We start from the raw sequence: 23,521 nt of genomic DNA, 5'->3' as shown, positions 1-23,521 counted from the left end.
TTTTTTTTTTTTGAGACGGAGTCTCGCTCTGTCGCCCGGACTGGAGTGCAGTGGCCAGATCTCAGCTCACTGCAAGCTCCGCCTCCCGGGTTCCCGCCATTCTCCTGCCTCAGCCTCCCGAGTAGCTGGGACTACAGGCGCCCGCCACCTCGCCCGGCTAGTTTTTGTATTTTTTTTTTTAGTAGAGACGGGGTTATCTTTAAGTCTAATAACCTAGTTATGGGGATTCCGAATCAAGGAGTCAACTGCTTTTGGCAAGTGATTACACTGTGCAGACTATCAGTGGTAAAGGTGAGTGGGATGTAAGGTCACAGCCAAAAGACTGTGTTCTAGGAAGTGACTCCTCACCAGACACCAAATCTTGTCCTTGCATCTTGATTTTGTACTTCTCAGTCTCCATGACTGAGAAATTAATTTCTGTGGATTACCTATCCAGTTTATGGTATTCTAACAACCCAAATTAAGATATTTAGTAAATAATTTATCAGCACCTACAATGCAACAGGAAATATGCAAAATGATTAGGGAGAACAATAATTTTCAGAAGATTCAAAAAGGTTTCAAAAAATACATAGCACTCGAGAAGAACTTTCAAGAAAGGGGGCCGGGCGCGGTGGCTCAAGCCTGTAATCCCAGCACTTTGGGAGGCCGAGACGGGCGGATCACGAGGTCAGGAGATCGAGACCATCCTGGCTAACACGGTGAAACTCCGTCTCTACTAAAAAATGCAAAAAAACTAGCCGGGCGAGGTGACGGGCGCCTGTAGTCCCAGCTACTCCAGAGGCTGGGGCAGGAGAATGGCGTAAACCCGGGAGGCAGAGCTTGCAGTGAGCTGAGATCCGGCCACTGCACTCCAGCCTGGGCGACAGAGCGAGACTCCGTCTCAAAAAGAAAAAGAAAAAAAAAAAAAAAAGGGTAGAAGTTCCAAGGGGAAACTATGGTGGTGGGGAAATTTAAGTTACTGGATACAATAAAGGTCTTAATTCACAGATAAATTATAAAGGGCTTAAAGTAAGGGACTATATGTCCTCTTAATCTTTGTGTTGATCCCACTTTTGCACAGCCTTTACTTTATTCTTATTAGAAAACATGTAGCATGGCCATCCTTAATCACCGAGTTGCAAAATAAAGCAGGTGTTATGTCCTGACCCTGCAGAGATACTCAAACCTTAGCATGCATCAGAATCACCTGGACAGCCTGTTAAAACACAGACTGCTGGGCCCTATTCCCAGTGTTTGGGATTCCCAAGGTTTGAAATAGGGTCCTGTAAGGAATGAGAAACATCTTTCTTTCCTGTCACTAGATTCCTGTTTGAGTCCCTTATAAGAAAAGACAGATTAATAAGAGAAAAGCATGCAAATTTATTTAAGTTTTATGTGGCATGGGAGCCTTCAGAAATGAAGCCCAAAGAAACAGGAAAACCTGTGCATTTTTAGAAGGAACAGTGGACAGTTGTGGGGAAGTACGGTTGGACAAAGCAATAAACTGGGGTAAGCTGTCAAAAGTCTTTTTGTTCAGATTCTTTTCTATGTCCCTGTTTCTTTAGAGATAAGGATATTTATTTCCTGTGGGTATAGGAAGAGCACCTCTGGATTGAGGATCCAATAACAGGCCTCAGGGAAGAAGGATGGGAGAAGGTCAGAGAGTGATCTTAGGTTTTGCTGTTTTTCTCAAATGTCAAGGAGCCATATTTTGGGGTAGCATATCCTGAACCCCATCAGCAGTGAAAACTGGTATTTCTGCATAGTCCCCAGGTGATGCTGTTGCTAGGTTCTAGATCATATTTTGAGAACCACTGCTTTAATGTAATTTACATCTAACCACTGCTGCAGCATTCTTTTCTGTAAGCATCCAGAATGCTGTGACAATTCTTGTCAAACTTTAAGAATCTTCAGGATATCAAATTCTGTCTTGAGGGCAATAAAGATGGGTAGGGGACAAAACGATCTTTGCACAACCTTTGGCACATTACAATGATGTTTTTCAAATAGTAGGGCTCAAACACGTGATGCACTGGAAAATTGGAAAATCAAATAATCATATGGTAAATATTTTAATAAGTTTCTTATTTAATCAGCTCTCAATAAGATGGGACGGATAACATTCCTGAGTTAGAAAAACGTATTGCAAGGGCTGTCAGAGGAAAATTAAGTTCAAGTCCATTAGCAGTCTTCACTCATGTTTTGCTTTTTGTATTTGTGAGTGCCATACACAGAACTGAGTCCACTGTTAACTTGAGTCTAATCAATACATATATACGTATATACGCGAGTGTGTCTCAAATATACCTGATTAAACTTAGTCAGCAACAGGAACTGTAATGTATAATATAATGAATGTGTTATAATACATATTACTACAAATGTATTACATGTATTACACAAAATAATACATTATTTTGTATGTTAAGGGAGAGAGGACAACAGCAAAGAAGGGGTTGTGAGAGGTTTAAGACAGAAGTGCTACAATGTCCAGGCTGTAAAAGTCATTTTATTCTGGAGGAAATGCAACACCAAAGTTGTAAGTCTTTAACAAAGTCAAACAGAATCATCAAAAGGGCTCCTGGGACAATCGAGGTTAGAATGACCAAAATGTAGTATGTGATATAGTGAGGAAAAATCATTCAAATCCAAATTGAGATACCATCGACCTAATAGCCAACCTGTACTCTTTAAAAATGTCAAGCTTATAAAAAACACAGACTGAGAACTGTTCCAGGTTAGACTGAGAACTGTTCCAGGTTGGTCAGTCAGTCTTCGGACTTGAGCGCAATCTTCCCTCCCACCACCGGTGGGGAGCCCCGATGTCGCCTCAGGCAGAGCGCCACTTGGCCTGGCTGCGCTTTACCTTCATTTCCGCCCGCGGAATCCTCCAGGATCTTCCCGCCAAGGCTCGGGTTTCCGCTCCGCGGCGTCCAAGCGCAAGCGGACTGCGCATGTGCAGGACCCAGCCGGTCTAGAGCTTCTCTGTGTCTCTCCGGACTTCGAGTCATGGCGGTGACGGAAGCGAGCCTGTTGCGCCAGTGCCCGCTGCTTCTGCCACAGAACCGGTCGAAAACCGTGTATGAGGGATTCATCTCGGCTCAGGTACCCGCCCAGTGGTTGCTCTCTAGCTAAGAGAGCCTCTTGCAGCGTAGCTGCGCGCAGAAGTCTGTGACAGGCTAGGAGGTTAGGGGCCCAGACTTTTGGGGATTGAGAAGGGCGGGGCGTAACGGCTCTTGGGAGACTGAAGGTTTGAGAAGCGCCGCTGTTGCCGCCACCCCTGTGGTCTCCGCGCGGGATGGGGAGCTAGGAGGCGCGCGGCATGGAGCGGGGCTGGGGCCACGCCTCCTCTCTCCCTCGCCCTTCCCTGAGTTTGGCTTCCTTCTTCGTTCAGTGTCCCGTAATTGACTGTTCTTTGATTTTTTTTTCTTTTTTTTGGTAAATTTTGCCCTAACTCGATTTTAACACTCTCCACCTCCACGGATGTTGATGAGTTCACTCGAGAATCTGGGCTTAATCATATTCGTGTTTCCTGTAGAAAGAATATTTGGGAAGAAAACCTTATTTTGGCCCTTTGCCAAGTCGTATGTACCTGAACACCCACAGTTACAATATTTTTTAGGAGAAGCATGACAGCAATGGAATTAATTACCTTTGCTGATTCCAGTGGCCTCTCTTACGGAGTTTATTACACATACTAACACATGTGTAGGGTTTCGAAGTTTACAAAGCGCTTTCCAGGTAAATAGCTCACTTACTCCTCAGCCCTTTGAGGCAGAAATTTTTAGAAGAATCATCATTCCCATTTTCTAATTGAAAAAATCAGGGTATGGGAAACCGGAGACGTTATTTGCTGATGATGACATCAGAATCCGTTAAACGCAGGCTGTGTGATTTCAGTCCTGGATTTTTTTTCTCTCTACATTGCACCAGGGTACCTTAGGTTAACATTATGAGTGTAGACGTTTCCTTTCTGACCATTACACTCAAACTTGTGCTCGCTTCCCGACATCACGCATAGTCTTTGAGTATATGTGGAATTACCATATGACCATCACAGAAAGCAGAGGTTAAAATTCATTATTCCATATGGAAAAAAGTTAATCCACCTTTGCCTCTCCAATTAGAAGTGTTCTTCTTGAATTACCTAGCTGAAAATATGATTCTCTTTTAGACAACATTTAGAAAAGTGGAAAAATTATTGTTTTTTTTTTTTTTACAGGAAGCATGTTATACCTAATTTTAGGCACTTTAAGGCAAATACTATTATGTATGTCTATGTCTGCTAAGGCCTCTTAGAAAGCAAGTACAGCCATTAGAATTGAGATTAAAGTTTTTTATGACCGTTGCTGTAGCTACAGTTCCAATTTGTACCTGCCTTAGCAGTTTATTTAAATCTTAACCTGAACATTTTACGTGTCTAAAAATATTTTGTGTATATTTCAAATTTACAGAAAACTAGCAAGGATATACAGCACAAGTAATTCCAGTATACCCTTTACCTAGATTCACCAGTTTACATTTTCTCCATTTGATTGATCGTTGTTAAGTATATGTATGTGGGTGGGAGTGTATACACATTTTTTTCCTGAACCATTTGAGGTTAAATCAGGCATAGTTCCCTTTTATCCCCAAATACTTGAGCATAAATTGCATAAGAACAAGGACACACTCATACATAACCACAGTACAATGATCAAAATCAGGATATTTAATGATATACTATTATCTAAGAGTCCATATTTCAAATTTTGTTTATGATACAGTTGTATGTTTTATACCCCCTATCCCCTACCATCTGTCGTTAAGATCCCACATTACATTTAGTTGTCATATCTAACCTGGAACAGTTCTCAGTCTGTGTTTTTTATAAGCTTGACATTTTTGAAGAGTACAGGTTGGCTATTAGGTAGATGGTATCTCAATTTGGGTGATATTTCCTCACTATATCATATAATACATTTTTGGCAGGGAAACTACAGAAAGATTGTTTTGTCCTTCTTAAGGCTTGTGAGGTTGCCTGTTGGTTCCATTATTAATGATGTTAACTTTGATCACCTGGTTAAGGTGTCATCTGCCAGAGTCTCCTTTTGTAATTCATAAGTATTTTTGGGGAGGTACTCTGAGGCATCAAACTTTCACACACATTCTCGAGTTTTAGCATCCATTGACTTTTACTTGAGTCGACTGTTACTGTCATGGTTGCCAAATGATAATTTTCTAACTCTTGTCATTTCTGTATTTATGAAGTGGCAATTTATTATAAGGAGTAGCATTGCCTGCTTTCTCATTTATTTAATTATATTAGAATGGATGCATGGATTTTTAAAAAAATTATTTGATTATAATCATTATTTTGATCCTCGAATTGTCCCAGATTTGGCCAGTGAGCAGGTTTTATATATGTAAGTTTTTAAGGCTTTGCGTTTCCTCTCATCACTGTTTCAAAAGTATCCTATAGATGCTGACATGTAGTCTTGTCACCACCTTTCTTAGAAGCTATATGATGTTAATTTACTATGCACCTTAATAGGTTTTAAAAATTTTCTCGTGGAAGGTCCTTTTTGGTTTTTAGTTTTGTTGCTGATTTCTAATTTTTCTTGTATTATAAATTAGACAGTATTGTTTATAAAAACAAAGTCTCCGTGGAAGTTACTGGTATTTTTTCCTGTGACCTAATATATAATCAGGTTTAGGTGTTGTCTCTATTATCAGATTTTCTCTTTCCTTTGAGTGAGCTTTGGTAGTTTGTGTCTTTCAATGAATTTGTTAGTTTCATCTAGGTTTCTGATTTTATTGGCTTAAAGTTATTTATAATAGTTGCTTATTATCCTTTTAATGTCTTTAGGGTCTGTAATGATGCTGTCTATGTTGGTTGTCTTTTGCTGCTATTTACTTCAAACCTTAGTGGCTTAAAACAAAAACAATTATTGTCTCACCATTTCTGTGGATTTGAAATTTGAGAACAACTTGGATGGTAGTTCTTGATCAAAATCTCTCATGATTTTGCAATCAAGATACTTGCCAAGACTTTGATGATCTAAAACAGGGTGTCCAATCTTTTGGCTTCCCTGGGTCATATTGGAAGAAGAAGAATTGTCTTGGGCACACATAAAATACATTAATGATAGCTGATAAGCTAAAAAAAAATCACAAAAAATCCCATAATGTTTTAAGAAGTTCACGAATTTGTGTTGGTCTGCATTCAGAGCTGTCCTGGGCTGCAAGCTGGTCAAGCTAGAGGTGAAGGATTTGCTTCCAAGATTGCTCATTCACGTAGCTATTAGCCATGAGGCCTCAGTTTGCTACTGCTCTTAACGGGAGGCCTTAGTTCTTCACTACATGGATCTTTATAGTGTTGCTTGGCTGTTATAACATGGCAGCTAGCTTCCCCTGAGTGTGTGATACAGCAGAGAGATAAATAAAGATACACATTGTCTTTAATCCCTTAGCCTCTGAAGTCACACATATTTACTTCTGCTTTATTGTTTTAGACGCAAGTTTCTTAGTCTGTGTTCAAAAGAAGGGAAATTAGGCACCAACTCCTAGAGGCAGGAGTGTCAAATAATTTAGGGATATAAGTTAAAAATACCTTTCATCGTCATATGATATAGGTAATTTATGTCTCCCTTTTTTCCCCCGATACGTCTAGATAGAGGTTTGAAAATTTTACTGATTTCTTTAAAGAACCTGCCTTTAATTTCGTTGATTTTTTTAAAAATTATTTTTATGTTTCTATCTGGATAGTTTTTTGATCTTAAGTTTCCTAATTTCTTCAGATGGAAGTTAATTGATCTTTCTTTTTTGTTGTAGTACAGATATTCAGTGCTTTAAATTTTCCTTTGAATACTGGTTTAACTGTGTCACACAAATTTTGGTGTGCTATAGTTTTGTTTTTATTCAGTTCCAAATGCCGTTTAATTTCTTCTTTGATCTGTGGCTCACTGAGAAATATGATTGTCTTTCTCAATATTGAGGATTTTCAAGATATCTTTTTGTTATTGATTTATAATTTCATTTTGGTCACAGAATATAACTTGTATGATTTGAATTTTTAAAATACTTATTGAGCCTTAATTTTATGACCAAAATATAGTCTATCTTGATGAATATACTGTGTGTACTCTAAAGAATGAATATTCTGTTGCTATTGGGTAGAGAATTATATAAATGCCAGTTAGGTCAAATTGTTTCAGAGTGCTACCCAGGCCCTCACTGGGTAGCACTATGCTCACTGACTTTTTTTGTCTGCTTTTTCTATCAGTTAGTGAGAGGGGATGTTGAAATCTCTAACAATCATTGTAGATTTTTCAATTTCTATTTAATTTCTATCAGTTTTGCTTCATATATTTTGAAGTTCTGTTATTAGGTGCATAAACTTTTAGAACCATTAAGCACTCTTGATGAATTGACTCCTTTAGGATTATGAAATGACCTTTCTTATCTTTAGTAATAATGTTTTCTCTGAAATCTGTATTTTCCAATATTAACATACAGATTCCATCTTTCTTTTGATTGATGTTACCATAGTTTATCTTCTTTGTTTTAAACTTATTTGTGTTTTAATATTTGAAGTGTGTTTCTTCTGTGCTTTGCTTTGTTATGCAATATGATAGTCACTGCCTTTTACTTGGGGGTATTTAGACTATTTACATTTAACGTGGTTATTCATATGGTTGGATTTAAATCTACTCTTGCTGTGTGTTTTCTGTTTGTCTTACATATTTTTAATTTTTTTCCTATTTTTCTGTATTTTGTGTTATTGGAATTCTTTTTTATAATTCTGTTTTATCTCCTTTGCCATTTTATTGGCTGTGTGTTTGTTTTTTGTTTTTTAACTAGTTGCTTAAAGGGTTTGTAATACACATATTAAATCTATCATGATCTGCCTTAAAATAGTATTAGGATTCCATTTTTTATGCACTATTGGTTATCAGCTATACAATTTTGTCTCTTGATACTGTAAAGATGTTACTTTACTGTCTTGCACTGTTTTCTATGAGAAATCTCTGCTCTTTTCTTTGTTCCTATGTAAATAGAATATTTTTTTCCTCTGGCTGCTTTTAAGATTTTTCTTTTTGTCATTGGTTTCAGTCACTTTGATGTATGTTGTACCTTGGTGTAGCTTTTTTCATGTTTTTCCTCCATAAGGTCTATGGAGCTTCTTGGATCTGTGAGTATATATTTTCATTTAATTTGGAAAAACATCTGCTGTTATTTTTTCTTTCTTTTCTAGTCTTTTTTTTTTTTTTTTTTTTGTTCCTCCTTTTCTGTCGTCTGTGTTGGGGACTCCAAATATGTGCATTTAGGTCACTTTGAGTTTTCACAACTCACTCATGGTCTGTTCACTTTTTTTCCCCTTAGTGTCTTTCTCTTTATTTGGGATATATCTTCAGGTATACTGATACCTTCTTTTGTAAGGTGGAATCTGCTGTTGATACTATATATAAAAAAAACTCAAACATTGTGTTTTTTGAGGGAGTCTTTCTTTCAATTTTTCCTGTCTCTATTTAGTACTCTTGTTTTCCTTTACCTTCTTGAACGTATGAAATACAATTGTTTTAATTTTTAAGATCAGGTTTATTATCTCTGCCATTTTTAGGTCTGTTTCTCTTGATTTTTCTCTTTGTGGGTATTGCCTTGCTTCTTTGCAGGAAATGTATGTGCTTGGTATATCTTGATTGGATGCTAGACATAATGAATTCTACCTGTTGCATGCTAGATATTTTTATTCTGTAAGTATTCTTGAGATTTGTTGTGAGCTACAGTTAAATTACTTGGAAACAGTTTGATCTTTCCAAGTAATTTTAAGCTTTAAGCTTTTAAGCATTGCTAGGTAGACCCAGAGCAGACTTTATTCTAAGGTAATTAAGCTCAGTGAAGCAACACCTTCTGAGCACTCTATTTAATGGCTCTTATATTACAAAGTTTCCACTCTGGCTGGTTGGAACATGGCTATACCCAGCCTTGTATGAGCTTAGAGATTATTTTGCAGACTCTGTTCCTGTACGTTCCCACCTTTGGGTGTTTTCCTCATATCCATGGAGCAAGCAGTACTCAGCTGAAGACTCCTTGATGAAGACTCCTTGTAAGGAATCCTCTGAAATTCGCTGGAGTTTCTCTGTGTTTTTCTCTACTCTCCATGCATTTCCCTCCTGCTTGGTACTATACCTTGTGAATTGTACAATTGTTGGCATCCCCTTGATCACCTGTTTCTTCTCAAATCAGGGAAAATATTATTCTCTTATTTGTTTGTCCATCCCTATCTTGCAGCCTGAAAATACTCCCATCATAGACAGATAATTTTAGGCATTTTTACATTTGTTTCCCTTCTTTCAAGGATCACTGTCTATTTAATATCTGAAAATCATTGTTTCATATGTTTTGTCCCATTTTTAAATAAGGAGGGAAGATAAATCCTGCTCCCTTTACTCCATAATGGCTAGAAGCAGTTCTCTTCAGTTTCTTAACATTTTCTATTTCATTCTTGCTTCATTTTTTAATTTGCTTTAAGAAGTCTGTTTCCAATTATATTCTGTTTCCTATATATTCGATCTTTTACTTAGAGACTTTGGACTTTTTTCTTATTTTGAAAGTCTGTTAATTTAGATATATCTTAGAGTTGATCATTGTGAGTCACTTTTATCATGTGGCCACTTACCATTTTGGTATGTGGATCTCCAGGAAGTGTACTTGGATTATATTTTTAAATATTTTTTTCTACTATTTTATTTTTCTTTACAAGATATCCAATTATATGTAGTCTGGACTTTTTTGGGTCTGTTTTCAACTTCAACTCCTTTTCTCTGATGGTCTTTAGTTTTTTTTCTCATTTTCCCATTTGGTAATTTTCTTGCTTTTTGTTTGCCCTTTATGACATTTGTATTTAATTTTGTTCTTCCTTGGACTTTTAAAGAATTTATTCCTTCACTTTCACATAATTTTGTCTTTTTCTTTATTTTCATCCCAGTTTATTCAGCTCATTCATTTCTTCCTTTTCATTTTTTAAAATATAATTTATCATTTTCGTTTTAAAATGTCTGATACAAATGCTCATTTATTTCATTTATTATTATAATTTGTTTATGGTTTCTGGGTTTTGTTTGCATGGGATCTGTTATCACCTGAAATGTTGTGAATCTCTTTTTCTTTCTTTGTCTCATAGTAGCTTTGCATTGATGAAGACAGTATCTTTGTATTCATGGACATTCTGGCTGTTTGCAATAGTTTATAAAATTCCTAGTTTAAGAATACCCTCTTCTGTTGGGGAAGCAAAGTGCAATTTATTTAATGGATGAAATGTTGGCGAGTGCTGGGTGGGAAGGAGTTGTTTTTTTATTTACTCATATAAGAGCCTAAGTTTCCTACTGTTCTTTTACCTCCTAATACGCAGTTTCCAAAAGGTGTCTCTACCTAGCTTTTCTCCTATCTTCTACTGCTAAAGCATTCTTTCCCAGGACTGCCTCCTTGACTTTTGTGTTCACATTAAGTCTTCTCTTTGTAGGTCAGTGTTTCTGATTTGCCAGAACTTGTTATTATTATTATTATTTTTTACACTTGTTCGTTCCTCCCAGTCTCTCTCCCATGCATTTTTTTTTTCCTGACCTTCCTAGCGGTCTAAAAAGAGTTGCTGTGGGAGTCCTAGAGTAGGTTCTGTTGGAAAGTGCTTTATATGTTTCTTCCTATAGGTAATTTGAGGTTTATAGTGTACCCTGTATTTTGGCTGAAAACATGGGATATTTGTGGTTTTATTTATTCTTAATATGTTAATTAATGTAGCTTTTCTGGATGATGTGTGGGGAGATGGAGGTTTAGGCAACTGTTAGTATTTCTGTTCCCTGAAAGCCTGGAAAATCTGTCTTTTGAGAACAATTAATATTTCTAGATGCTTTAACTAAAAGGCTAATTTTGGACATTCTCTTGAATCAGGAAAGTATTGTGGCATGTGACATGTTATTTGACCTTTTAAAATGACTGGGCTTTGCAAGTAAGGGACTTTGGAATTTTATTCTTTCAGATAACAGCACGGATTTCTATGGTAGAATAGTTCTTCTATTTTTCATGTAAATTGTAAATTCCAAATTGTTCTTACACCTATGTGTGGGATATCTATAACGTTAGGTTAAAGTTACTACATAATAACTTTTAGTGCTTTAATGAAATAGTGAATTATTGTTACTTGACCTTTTGAAAAGGTCAGTAGTACATTTTGTTTCATTTTTTTTAAAGGACATTTAAATGTAATGAAAGTCAGAACTGTAATATTACCATGAAAGTAAAGGTTATGGGGTACATTTAATTGTGTTCCTCTGTTTTTGAAACTGCTTTGAGGGAGACTGTGCTAAAATTCTTCATGGTAATTGTTTTTTGAGAATTTTATTACTCTTTTTCATTTTATTCTGTTGGAGTAAAAGATTACATTTCTGTTTGTCTTTTTCTGATATTTTTGCTCAAATTTCATGTGTATTGTCCTATTTTAAGTTACAAAGTTTAAACTACTTACCCGTTCACTTTTCCAAGAAAGTAAAATGGAATAAATGTCTCAGAGGTCTTTCTTAGACTCTTGAGTAAAATTCTGTTTGTTCAGATACATAGTTAATATGTTAAGGATTTCGGAAAAATTAGAGGCCCACTAATGGGAGAATTAAATATACTCTGATTTATGAAAGTATTTCACTTATGTCTATATAGATTGTGTAACTAAATATATTTTCATTTTATTAAAATTTAGAAACTAAGGTGTAAACATGAAGACTATATTATGTTATATATCCTTATTTTATATTGTAATGTTTTTCTTCCATTTTAAAGCAGTTTGAAGGAATTTCTTTTTTTTTTTCATAAACTTATTTCCTAAGAAATAACACTGAAATATCTTCTATGGGCCTGTATTAATAATTTTGTATTATTTCTTGTATTTATGAGTGACTTTCTCTTTAAAAAGAAAGTCTTATCTGAGTGTTTTGATTTCCCAGTAACTACAAAGCTTCCATAAGACAGTTTTGAGTTATTTTCCCTCAAATGCAATATTCTGTTGCATATATTTTAACAAGTATAAAGATGTGGATAAAGTTGATACCTTTTAGAAAATAAAGGAAGCATTGTCTTTTCTATGTGATTCTGTTTAACTTCTCTTAGCATTAAGTGAAAGATAAAAATTTGAGTGATCCTTTTCAATATTTTCCACAGGGAAGAGACTTCCACCTTAGAGTAGTGTTGCCTGAAGATTTACAACTGAAGAATGCAAGGTGATGCGGTGTTTAGTTATAAACGTGCGTTTTTGCATTTTGGTGGGACAGGCAGTACATTTCGTATAAATTGATTCTAGTGACTAGAGTTTTGCCTAAAATGCTTATTAGTCATTTGCTCCAAAAGAAACATCTCTGATTTTTCCAAACCAATGTGGCATTTGTAAATATTTACCTGTTACTAAAGTGCTTTTAAACATTAGTTCTCTCATTTTTTTTTTTTAATTTAAAGCAGTAAACAGCAACTGTGTATACTTCACAAACAAATACTGAACAAGTATATAAAGGGAGAGTACAAAAGGATTAGACAACATTTTTTCCAACTTTTGACTGATATTATTAATATGTATATTCATTATATGGGAAGACTCACATCAGTTCAGTCCTGGAATAAATTAGGCACCAACATTGGGTGTTGGTAGATACAACTAGTCAGGATATGAGACTGAAAATTTAGGTACCACCCCAAATCTCAATTCTTCCTCTAAATATTTCTGAAGAAGAATGGAGGAAAAGGAATCCAGAGATATTTGTGAGTAGAACTGAGAGGATTTTGTGACCACTAGAAGTGTAGGTAAGAGGGAAAAAGGAATAGAGGATGCTTTTCAAATTCCTGGCTCAGATCACTAAGCTAGAGAAGAAGTCACAGATGGAAAAGTAGAAGAGAGATTGTTTTAAGTCATACTGGGTATGAAATGTCAAGAGGAGCTATTTAGTAGGTAGTAATGTGGTGGTGTGGAACTAGAGTGTGAGACCTGGCGTTCAGATGTATGTGGAAGTTACAACAGATGAAGGATTTGGGACCTTGATTATGAATAGGCTTTTTGGTGCTGTGTCTGGGGGGGAGTTTTGGTGGGGGGCGTAGAAGAGAAAGCCAGTGACGTGACAAGACCTTGGGGCATACCAACATTTAAAGGACTGGTCACTAAAGAGGAACTTAGAAGGAGACTAAGGATTGACCAGAAAAGAGGAAAATTTGGACAGCAGAGTCTTTCAAGCCAAATAAAGAAGGCTTAAGCAAGGCATGGTTAGCATTGCTGAAGACTATAGAGAGATAGGTTAGATGCAAGTAAGTTTTGTGTGGTGGCAGAAGCCATTTGTGTTGGATTTTGGACTGGATGAGTGGGAGGAAAGTGTAAAGTATTTTGAAGAAAAAGAGGTGTTAGAGAATGGTATGCATTCAAGGAAGAGTTACAGTGTTCTTTAAAGATACATGTATTTGAACAAGTTAGTTCATTAAGTAGAAAAAAGTAGCAGAACATAAATTAAGGATACCACAATACAGGGATAATTAATTGAAGTCACCAAGTTGATAGCAAGGGAGAGAAAGCACATCTCCTGCAGGGGTTACCAATGGACATTTGAATGAACTACTCTGCCACTAAGAGAGGAGATAGGGATGGGTATGGGGGTTTGAAGACTCAAGAATGGAGAGAGTTGTGCTGGTTTGAAAAGGCCATGTTGGGGAAAACTCAGAGAGGCTTCCTACTTACCGGTAAGTAAAAGTAATTCCTTAGAAGAGTTACTTAATAGTATCAGGAGCACAGCAGAGGTTAGCCAGTAAGTGGATGAACATTAACTTATCACTTCTTATACGATTAATTAAAAGTATGTATCTTTGTATCCGGGCTTGGTGGTGGGTGTCTGTAGTCCCAGCTACTTGAGAGGCTGAGGCGGGAGGGTTTCTTGAACCCAGGAGTTCAGGTTGCAGTGAGCTGTTCTACTGCACTTCAGCCAGCCTGACTGACAGAGCGGGACCCTGTCTCTAAAAAATAAAAAATAAAAACAAAATATATCCTTTTAGTTATATTAATCAGGAATTTGAAGGTAATATTGCTACACATGCTTTTTCAAATACATGTTTGATACATTATATTGGGTGATACATTGTTATCAAAACTGTTGGTTTTATTTAACCTATCTTGGAAAAGAATCTACTTTGGTGGAAAACTTCGCTTGGGATGTGTTAAAGTTAAAAAACAGGATGTACTGTTTGCCTGTCATTTACTGATTACAGTTATTTATATTTTGGAATAAAATTAGTACCGACAGTTTGAAGACAAGACTTTGAACAGTATCAATGGTAAAAATTTTATTAACTTGTCAAAATTATATTTGTCCTTCTTTTGTATGTACATGCATATTTGTATTAGCATACAAATACGTTTTTCCTTTTAATTCTGAACAATGAACAAACCATTTTGTCTCATTAAAATTTTAGATTATTATGTAGTTGGCAGCTGAGAACAATACTTAATGGATACCATCAAATAGTACAACAGGTAAGTCGTTTTTAGAAGGTGTATGTTTTAAGTGAAGATAAGAAATTACTAAATTTATTGTTCTTCAAATACCTACTTTGTAGAATGTTGTAACAAACTGGTTTAATAGTTGTTGAGTTTTGTAGGTTTCATCTCTGTGTATTTTTAAATCTCAGTGTCCTCAGGAGATCTCCAGGTAGCCTTTGTGTTGAAACCAATTTCCATCCTTGAGACTTTGGGTTCTTCAAATGAATTCACCCTTATCCATATCCATCACTACTTGAGTGATTTTTCTTCTGAGACTGAATGGTGGTGATAGGGAAAAAAAAAATCACACCCATTTAGAGCTGTGGGATATCTGTGGCAAAAATGGGATTTTAGTCCTAGATTAGCAACGGAAAAGATGTAGTAGAAATAATTTAGGATCATGTGTACTTGCATAATGAGGGGAGATAAAGGTTGCTTAGTGTGTTAATAGGCAGGATTAATTTCTTTATTCTTAATGTTTAGGTTCCTCTACCTGAAAATTCCTTTAAAGAGTAGAAAAAAAGTCAGTTACTGAAGCAAAATAATGACATAATACTACAATTCTTCTTTTAGGAAAATAGTTTTTAGAATTGCATTTCTTTTGATGCTTTATGCGTTTATGTGTTTTTTTTTTCCTGATTTTCTGTATTTCTGTGTCTTAAAGGCAGGTTATTATCTCTGATAACTGACAGTCACAGTCACTTTCCCGTAAAGCATTAAAGCTGCAAAGAAGTATAGGAAATAAACTATATGATTTATAGAATGAAGGTTGTCATCCTGGCAATATAATTACAGAAGTTTTTTAAGGATATGTTCAAATTATTTGTCTGTTTTCTTTCTATCCCTGTCTCCATCCCCTTTACTTTTTATATTGTACACTAAACTTTAAGAAATGCATCTACTGACATATTGAGATAGCATGGGAAAAAATGGTTTATGTAGTCTAATATTAAGATCTATTACTCTGTTTTTCGCCAGCAAGTTATCAAGAGGATTCCTAGAAAAAAAATCCCAATTATTTATTCTTCCTTGCCCTCTGATTGGTTAGGTAGAACCCAGTGTTAGTTTAAGTCTTCTTTTTATTTTACAGTCCCAGTGAATATTACTATTCTTTTCTTGTATCATGTTTAATTTTAGTAAATATGGGCCAGGGAGTCAACAGACTTTTTCTGTAAAGAACCAGATAATAAATTTTTCCGACTTAGTAGGCCGTAAGATCTCTGTTGCAACTACTCAACTCTGCCCTTATAGCAACCATCGATAAGAGGTAAGTGAATGGGTATGGCTACATGCCAATAAAACTTTGTTTACAAAAACAGTATTGAGCTGGATTTGGCCTCTGGGCTTTAGTTTCCAGACCTTTCCAGACCCTGTCATTTATTGATCATCTGTAATAAACTAAGGAGGGGGGAAATACAATGTAGAAGAAGGGATAGTCAAGAATTTGCTCTACATAGACCCACTCAAAGCTGAGTTAAGATGTGAATCATAATGTGTTCATGTATTGTTGAAAACAGTGTAAAACTTGAGAATATGTTTTTCTGTAGTTATTTTAAGAATGAAGGATTTTTAGGAAATGGAATCATAACTCTTAAATATTTATTCTACTTTAGAGATTATTTCCTTTTTGCCATTTTATTATAACAGGTTTTACTTTAATGAATGACTGTCTCCGTTTTGACTAATACGGATTAGTTGTGAGAGGACAAAAATCACAATTGTAGGTAGTCTTTAAGGTCAAGGGAAAAATAAAAAAAGACCGTATTGTTAATTAATAGTTGTTAATTTATTGCTCTAACTAGATTTTAAAAATTATATAGAGTTGCCTGATTTTTATATTTTATACTCTTCCCACTCACATCACTTCTATACCTCTTCTTTCTCTTTTTTTTTCTCTTCCTCCTCCTCCTCCTCTTTCTCTTCTTCTTTAAAAAAAGTTATGATTAGGTTGCTAGATTTATAGACATGGTAGTGATACAGAAGGGTGGCAGAGAAGTGCTGGGTAGAGAAGGATGGGTCCCTGGTGAGGGCTCCACCCTCGGGCCTGTGCCCATGGACCTAGGTGAGGACAGGCACCCCTGCCTTCATGCTCAAATGTTGCATTTCCCAAGACCACCATGGCCTGCCATACCCCCATCTTGTGCCTATAAAAACCCGAGACCCTAGCAGGCACACACACACAAGCAGCTGGACGTCGAGAGAAATATATCAGTGGAGGAACACACAAGTGTCCAGACATTGAGAGGACATCGAGAGCATGTCAAGAGCACACCGACAGGCTCCAGCAGGCTGGCAGGCCATTCACCAGCAGAATGACGTGGAGTTTGGCCAGGGTGGTTGTAGGAGAGCCCAGGCCACTGAGCAGCCCGATTCCAGGGGAAAACCATTTCCCTTCTGACTCCCACATCTGCTGAGAGCTACTTCCACTCAATAAAATCTTGCAGTCATTCTCCAAGCCCACATGTGATCCAGTTCTTCCAGTACATCAAGGCAGGAACCCTGGGATACAGAAAGTTCTCTGTCCTTGCAATAAGGCAGGGGTCTAATTGAGCTGGCTAACACAAGCTGCCGATGGATGGCTAAACTAAAAGAGCACCTGTAACACACACCCACTGGGGTTTAAGTAGCTGTAAACATTCACGCCTAGACACTGCTGTGGAGTTGGAGCCCCACAGCCTGCCTGTCTGTGTGTTCCCCTAGAGGTTTGAGCAACAGGGCACTGAAGAAGCAAGCCACACTCCCATCACATGCCCTGCAAGGGGGACAAGAGATTCAGTAGTATACAGTGCTCAAGAAACTGAGTAGTGTGAGGTTTTAAGTGACATTCTAACACAGTTTAATATATCTCAACAAAGTAGATTTGAGGACATTAATTACTCTTTCAAAATGAAATTGGTAGGAGTAGTAAGGTTGATGACCAATACTTCTTATACTTTTCAGATATAGATATAGCTAATCTTTTTTTCACTTCACTTGGGCCTACATTTTATTACAGTTTTAGTGGATGGAATATTTATTGTGCAAATGAAATTAATTGGAAATGTTTTGATCTAGAGGATGCAGCACTCTCCTGATCTAATGAGCTTTATGATGGAGTTGAAGATGCTTTTGGTAAGAATTTTTTTTTCCGACGCTGTTACCGTACTGGAAGTCTTTATTTCTTTTCTGTAACTCCTTTAAAAACTGACATTATTAGAATTTGTCTTCTTAACTCCCAGTCATTTAATGTTTTCTTTTACTGTGTACATAAATATAGGTGATGAATTTCTTGAACTGCATGAGGGATGTAACTTTGTGAAGGAACCACTTTGATTGTATCATAAACTAGGTATTTTTGACACTAGTGTTGGGCAGGTGGTGAAGACATAAAATGCACTCCTGGCCTGTCAGCAGGGAGTTTAACATCTAAGAGGAGATTAGGTAGTCCTGCTTAAAGATATAATATGATATATAAATAATTTTGTCTATAGCTACAGATATCTGAAAAAATGTATTAGGCTTCACTTTATGTGTACTGTTACATATATACTGTTTAATCAGAGTTGCATAAAATACTTGATTGTTGAGTTTATCCTGTAGACATTTTCTTAAAACCCAAGTTCATTTTATTACCCAAGTTTTCAACATAAACAAAAGAAGAGGGAAGATTATAGTAAATACTGCTGGGCCTGACCAAATTTTAACATTTTGCCAGTCTTAGTTCCTCTTCTACTTTTTTAGAAGAAAGACACTGTAGTATTTTAAAGGTAATTCTGGACATTGTATGTATCCCTCCGTAAATACGTCAGTGTGTATCTCTTTAACAGCTAAGTGCTTTTTATCTGTTTTTAAATATACTGTTATAACCTCAACAAAGCTAATAATTTCTTACAGCTGCTTTGTTTGTATTAGTATGCAAACAAGGTCCACACATTATATTTAATTAATATGTCTCTTAAGCCTTATGTAAAACTTACAAGGTACTTATGTATAACAGCATCTCCTCTTTACCTCACCCTTTTTATTCATGCCATGTATTTGTTGAATAAAACAAATTAGGTGTCCTGTAAAATCTTCTACATTCTGGATTTGGCCTGGTTTATCTTTTGACATACTCTACTTTCTTTGTAATCTGGCATTTAGATCTAGAGGCTTCAGCAGATTCGGATTCATTTGTTCTTACGAGATTACTTGGTGCTCTGTATTTATTATATTACATGATGATTCACGTGATGTCTGATGATTCCTTGGTTCCTCTTTTAATAAGTTTAAGATTGATCGATATGTTTAGATCCATTCAATATAAAGTTCCCCATCAGCCTATCACCTGATGATTTTAGCCTCTAATAATAATCATTGCCTATATCTAATGTTTCATTAGGATTTACAAATGGTAATTTAAAGAATTCCATCATCTGCATTTCTTAGTTGAAAATCTTCTGTAGAGAACTTCTCATCAGTTGTTTGGTTAATTTGAGGTACAGCCCATAACGGAGAGACTGGATAAGTGCTTGTTTCTTTTCTTTTTAAAACAGAAACCAATTTTTAGAATAATGAGTTGGTGCCTAGCAACTGTCACAGAGATCTCAAGTGATTTTTTTTTTTAAGTATCTTTATGAACTCATAGATTTTTATATATTTAGTTAATTTTTATTTATCATAGTCATTTTCTTTTTGATGCTTAAATTGTCCCATTTTTTGGTCAGTACAAGCTCCTTCATGTTGGCTCCTGAGTTATTTTAATATAACCCAAGCTTCTTTGCCTTCTGATACCAGTTGCCCCAGGCTCATGTACTCATTTTATCCCATAACTGCAATCAGCCATTTCTCCAAAGAATCATGATTTCTTTGTAGGAAATAGTATTTGGATGCCTCAATCTGGAAACTTGAGTGTTCATTGCTGTTAGTTACTTCTAGGTTTTTTTCAGTGGACAAAGCTAGGAAAAAATGCTTTTTGGAAAGAATGTAATTATGAGTTTGTATTGATATTTACAATTCAAATGGGCATTATAGGGTTTTTACTTCTTTGCTTATATCACTTTTGCTCTGAAAATGCTGTTTTCTAATGTTAACATCATTGTAGTATAGTTTTTGGTTATGTTCTACTTGTTATATTTCACTTATGCTTTTCCTGTCTACATGTTTATGTTAGTTTATATAAAAATTTTAATACTAATATTGCTAACAATGGAAAGTTTTGATATTTCTTTGTAATTCTTGTTGAGACCATTTTGTTCTTAGCAGCAACTACTACATATTGATAACTTAGTTGCTAGATTTTTTTCTTGAGTCCTTTCTCAATGCTAGTAAGAACCTTTTAAGGTAGGACTTTGATTAAATGTGTGAGATTAGAATAATTGTTTAAAATTAATTTCTAAAGTTTGAATTTTGATTTATGAGTTTATAAATCCTAATTAATAAGGGTTATCAAAAATTGATTACAAATTACATCAAAGGGCTTAATGTAATAACCCTAAAAACGTAAAGTGAACAAGTGAAGCATGTTTGGTTTACATCTCCTTGACATTGGAGAAAAGTTTGAAACACTTATCTTTTTATTATAATTTTAATAAACAATACAAATACAAGGAGAGACTAAGGGAACCAGAGTAAAAGTATAGGTATCATGTCCCATTAAACTCTTCTTATCAAAAATAACTTTATACATTGTAAGTCACAGCTCTCTTGGCCATTTAATTTTGAACAAACATTTACTAGTTTAAAACTAAAATAAAATTTTGAGATCTCTGATTTACAGTATCTGTTTAGTACATTTATTCCATTTCTAAATAAAAATGAAATCCTGTGTTTTAGCTTTCTTCAGAAATTACGGACAAAGTTGGTGATTTTATTGCTCATTTAAGATAGTATACCTAAAAATATAAGAATTATTAGTGTACTGTTAGGCTGTATTGTTAGTAATAGGGCTCCTATACTCTAATCACCAATAAATATGTTGAGAGTGATGCTCACATGAAGTCAGTAGTTATTGAACTTTTTCAGGAAATGTTGTAAATCTTCCATGGAGTTGCCTAGTAATAACTGCATATAGTGGGAGTTCAGTATATATTTAATAAGTGAACAATTACCTATATTTTAAAATAATCCTATGTGGTAGGTTATTTTATTTCTCTGTTGGAGCTGAGCCACTGAACCCTAAGGCCTCAAAATAGGAATTGTTAAAGTCAGGATTTAAAACTTCTGTTTGTGAAGCCTTTCTGCTATGTACCTTTCCCTCTTTTCTGTGAAGAGTGTGTTACTTCTCTGCTTTTGCCTTTTTACCTGTTATGGTTCTAGAGTAGGAGTAACCTGTCTGACTCAGAAGGTAGAGTGTATAAATGTCATAAACCTGGGATTGAAAAATGTTTTTACTATTATCCAGGTTTATTTTTACCTTCAATTTTTGTGGCTAGCAATAATTAATATTTCAGAATAAAAACAAATTTTGAAAGAAGTAAGTACTATACTATATTAATGCATTTTATTTAATAACTAGTAGAGCACAGTCTTCATAGTATTAGGTTGGTGTACAACCTAAATACGAATTTATTTTGGTGGCCCATCAGTCTATTTTTAGGCAACATTAAGCATTTATATTATAAAAAAGGCAGCATATACCTTGTCTTCTAGGAGCTTACCCTCTAATTAAATCCATATTGATATTCTCAGCTATATGGATCTGCTTTCACAGTTTTTTTTTTCATCATAAAGCAGATTCAGAACTAAATTGAAGTAGTTCCAGTTAATAGTTTTGATTTTGAAGTGCTGTTTTGTAGTATCTATTCTTTTTAATATGATCTCAATTTAATAGTATCCTATCCTTGTTAAAAAAATTAATATATACTTAAAAAATAAGATTAAACATATACTTAAAAGAATAAAAATTGCAACCTTTTTTTTAGGATTGTATTTGTCAGAAGTGTTTATAATTTTCAACTTGTCCCTATCTACTTCCGTTATTTATTATGGCTTATTTATTTATTTAATTATTTATTTACTTACTTTTTGTAATACTGTTTAATAGTTCAGACCATATGAACATCTAAGTAATTTATAGATACATTTATTTTTACTTTCCAAATAAGCTGTTTGTCTAGGTTAGTAACTTCAAAATAATTGGTAATTTTAGCTTCAGCAATTCTAGTGATGTTTTTATATATCTTGTAAAAGAATTTAGTTTTGGTTGGGAGAACATAAGCATTGTAAAGCCATCATAGATAGGCCTAGCAAGGAACGGGACTGTAATCTAGACAGATGGGTGGCATAGTACTCCAACTTACCTGGTTGAAGAATAGTACAGAGTGTAAGTCAGTGAAAGAAATTAGCATGTAGATATTTGTTCTGATAATGAGGGGTTTTTGTTTGTTAAGATGTGGTTCATAATGGTGTACAAATATGTCAGTTTAGGTAATGTACTTAGAGTTCAGGCCTTTATTTAGAGGTACTTTTTAAAAAACGTATATATCAAACATCATATTCATGGGAGTAGAGAGATAGTGAAGCCTTGAGGATCAACGTAATAAAAAGTTTTTTTTTTTTTTTTAATCTCCAGTAGGCATAATAGTCTAGGAAAATATTAAAATCATAAGTTCTTTTCATGGCATAAAAATTGACATTTTGCATGACCTTCAGTGCAGTCCTTTAACTTTTTCTTGTTTCTTTTTCATGAGCAGGGGAATGAGTCAGCCAGATTTTCTGTAAAACAATGGATACTTTTGTTGGGCACTAAGAAGATAATGAAATTATGTTTTGCAATCAGGTATTAACAGTTCATTGTCTTGCATTCCACAGCCAATTCAGATTTTCTTCTTTTAAACAGGAAGTCGCCTTAAAGAATAGACAAGAGCTATATGCACCACCTCCTCCTCCCCAGTTCTACTCAAGCCTTATTGAAGAGATAGGAACTCTTGGTTGGGATAAGTATGTCTGTTTTAAAATATATTTTAAATGCCTTTGTTTTATACATTTTAACTGAATATATTTCTAGTTTTAGCAATTTATACCTGATTTTAGTCAAAGTGTTTCATTGTAACTATAGTATTTGATCCTTATTATTGCTGTGAATTAAAGAGAGGAATATCATCATAAAAAATTGACTTACAAAGTAAAATGCTAAATATAATTTGGAGAAAATGACATTTTTATGTACACAGTAAGATGTTACCGTAATAGATACTTTCACTGAACATACAACTGTATTATAAATTTTCCATATTTGAAGAGTAGTGCTTGGACACATGAAAGAGGCTGGAAAAATTGCAGTATTTTTGAAATAATTGTAGTTATTTTGGTTAATATACAATTTGGCATGTCTGAATTTACATATATAACATTATAAGTGCTTTTGTAATTTGAGTAGTAAATTTTAGCAACTAGGGTTTGGAAGAATCATCTAGCTTTCTTTGAAAAAAAAGATTTTTTTTAGAAAAACTGATGCATAAAGAAACCTAAGTTCAGTAGACATGTAAGAAGATTGTTAAAACTTAATCCACATACCACCTGGAAAAAGTATGTGATGATTTGCTTGCTATTCAGTTTCTGAATTTAGCTTCCTTCTTAGTGTGGATACTTTGAAACATTGCATTTATTATTAGGTGTATTATAACCTTTCTACTTTGAGCTAAAGCAGCAGTAAAGATATGTCAATTTAGTTCTTATCACTTCTTAACCAGTATCAATAGTATTTTAGTATTCATTTATTATTTCCATTTAGATTGCTCTGTTACTAAGATAAATCAAGGGCTAACTTAGGTACAATGTGAAAAGAATGTGCAATTGTTCACCACTAAGTTTTTCTTATTATGTTTAAACATCTTATTATTCATCTGTTTCTAAGCTATTTTCAATGAATTGGCCTTTTGATAACTAACGTAAAAATCCAGAAAGTCAAATCGCCATTCGAAAGAGAACAAGGAACGTATCCTAAGTGCAGAATATATGTCCTTTAATATGTTTTATACCATTACTGATAACTAAAGAAAAACTAAAGACTTAAACATATTTTAGAGTTCCAAGTTATTCCCA

General features: G+C 34.9%; 1 protein-coding gene across 5 annotated transcripts in view; it reads left to right on the top strand.

The window, feature by feature from the left end:
- The first annotated feature begins 2,919 nt into the window (after window positions 1–2,919).
- FANCL (FA complementation group L) overlaps window positions 2,920–23,521 on the top strand; it is a 79,088-nt gene continuing 58,486 nt past the window's right edge. Inside the window, exons 1-5 of one of the 5 annotated variants that reach the window (XM_033239116.1) lie at window positions 2,920–3,087; window positions 12,172–12,230; window positions 14,452–14,512; window positions 17,573–17,629; window positions 22,317–22,417. In XM_033239116.1, coding sequence (XP_033095007.1) covers window positions 2,992–3,087; window positions 12,172–12,230; window positions 14,452–14,512; window positions 17,573–17,629; window positions 22,317–22,417 — 374 coding nt within the window. In that variant the 5' untranslated portion in view covers window positions 2,920–2,991. The remainder of the gene's footprint in view (window positions 3,088–12,171; window positions 12,231–14,451; window positions 14,513–17,572; window positions 17,630–22,316; window positions 22,418–23,521) is intronic. The other 4 variants (XR_004443943.1, XM_033239117.1, XM_033239118.1 and 1 more) reach the window with 4 other exon arrangements.

This window comes from Trachypithecus francoisi, unplaced genomic scaffold (genome assembly GCF_009764315.1).
Source record: "Trachypithecus francoisi isolate TF-2019V2 unplaced genomic scaffold, Tfra_2.0 Lachesis_group17, whole genome shotgun sequence".
Classification (NCBI taxonomy): domain Eukaryota; kingdom Metazoa; phylum Chordata; class Mammalia; order Primates; family Cercopithecidae; genus Trachypithecus; species Trachypithecus francoisi.
The sequence above is the reverse complement of the archived record's forward strand: the minus strand, read 5'-3'. Positions and strand labels throughout refer to the sequence as shown.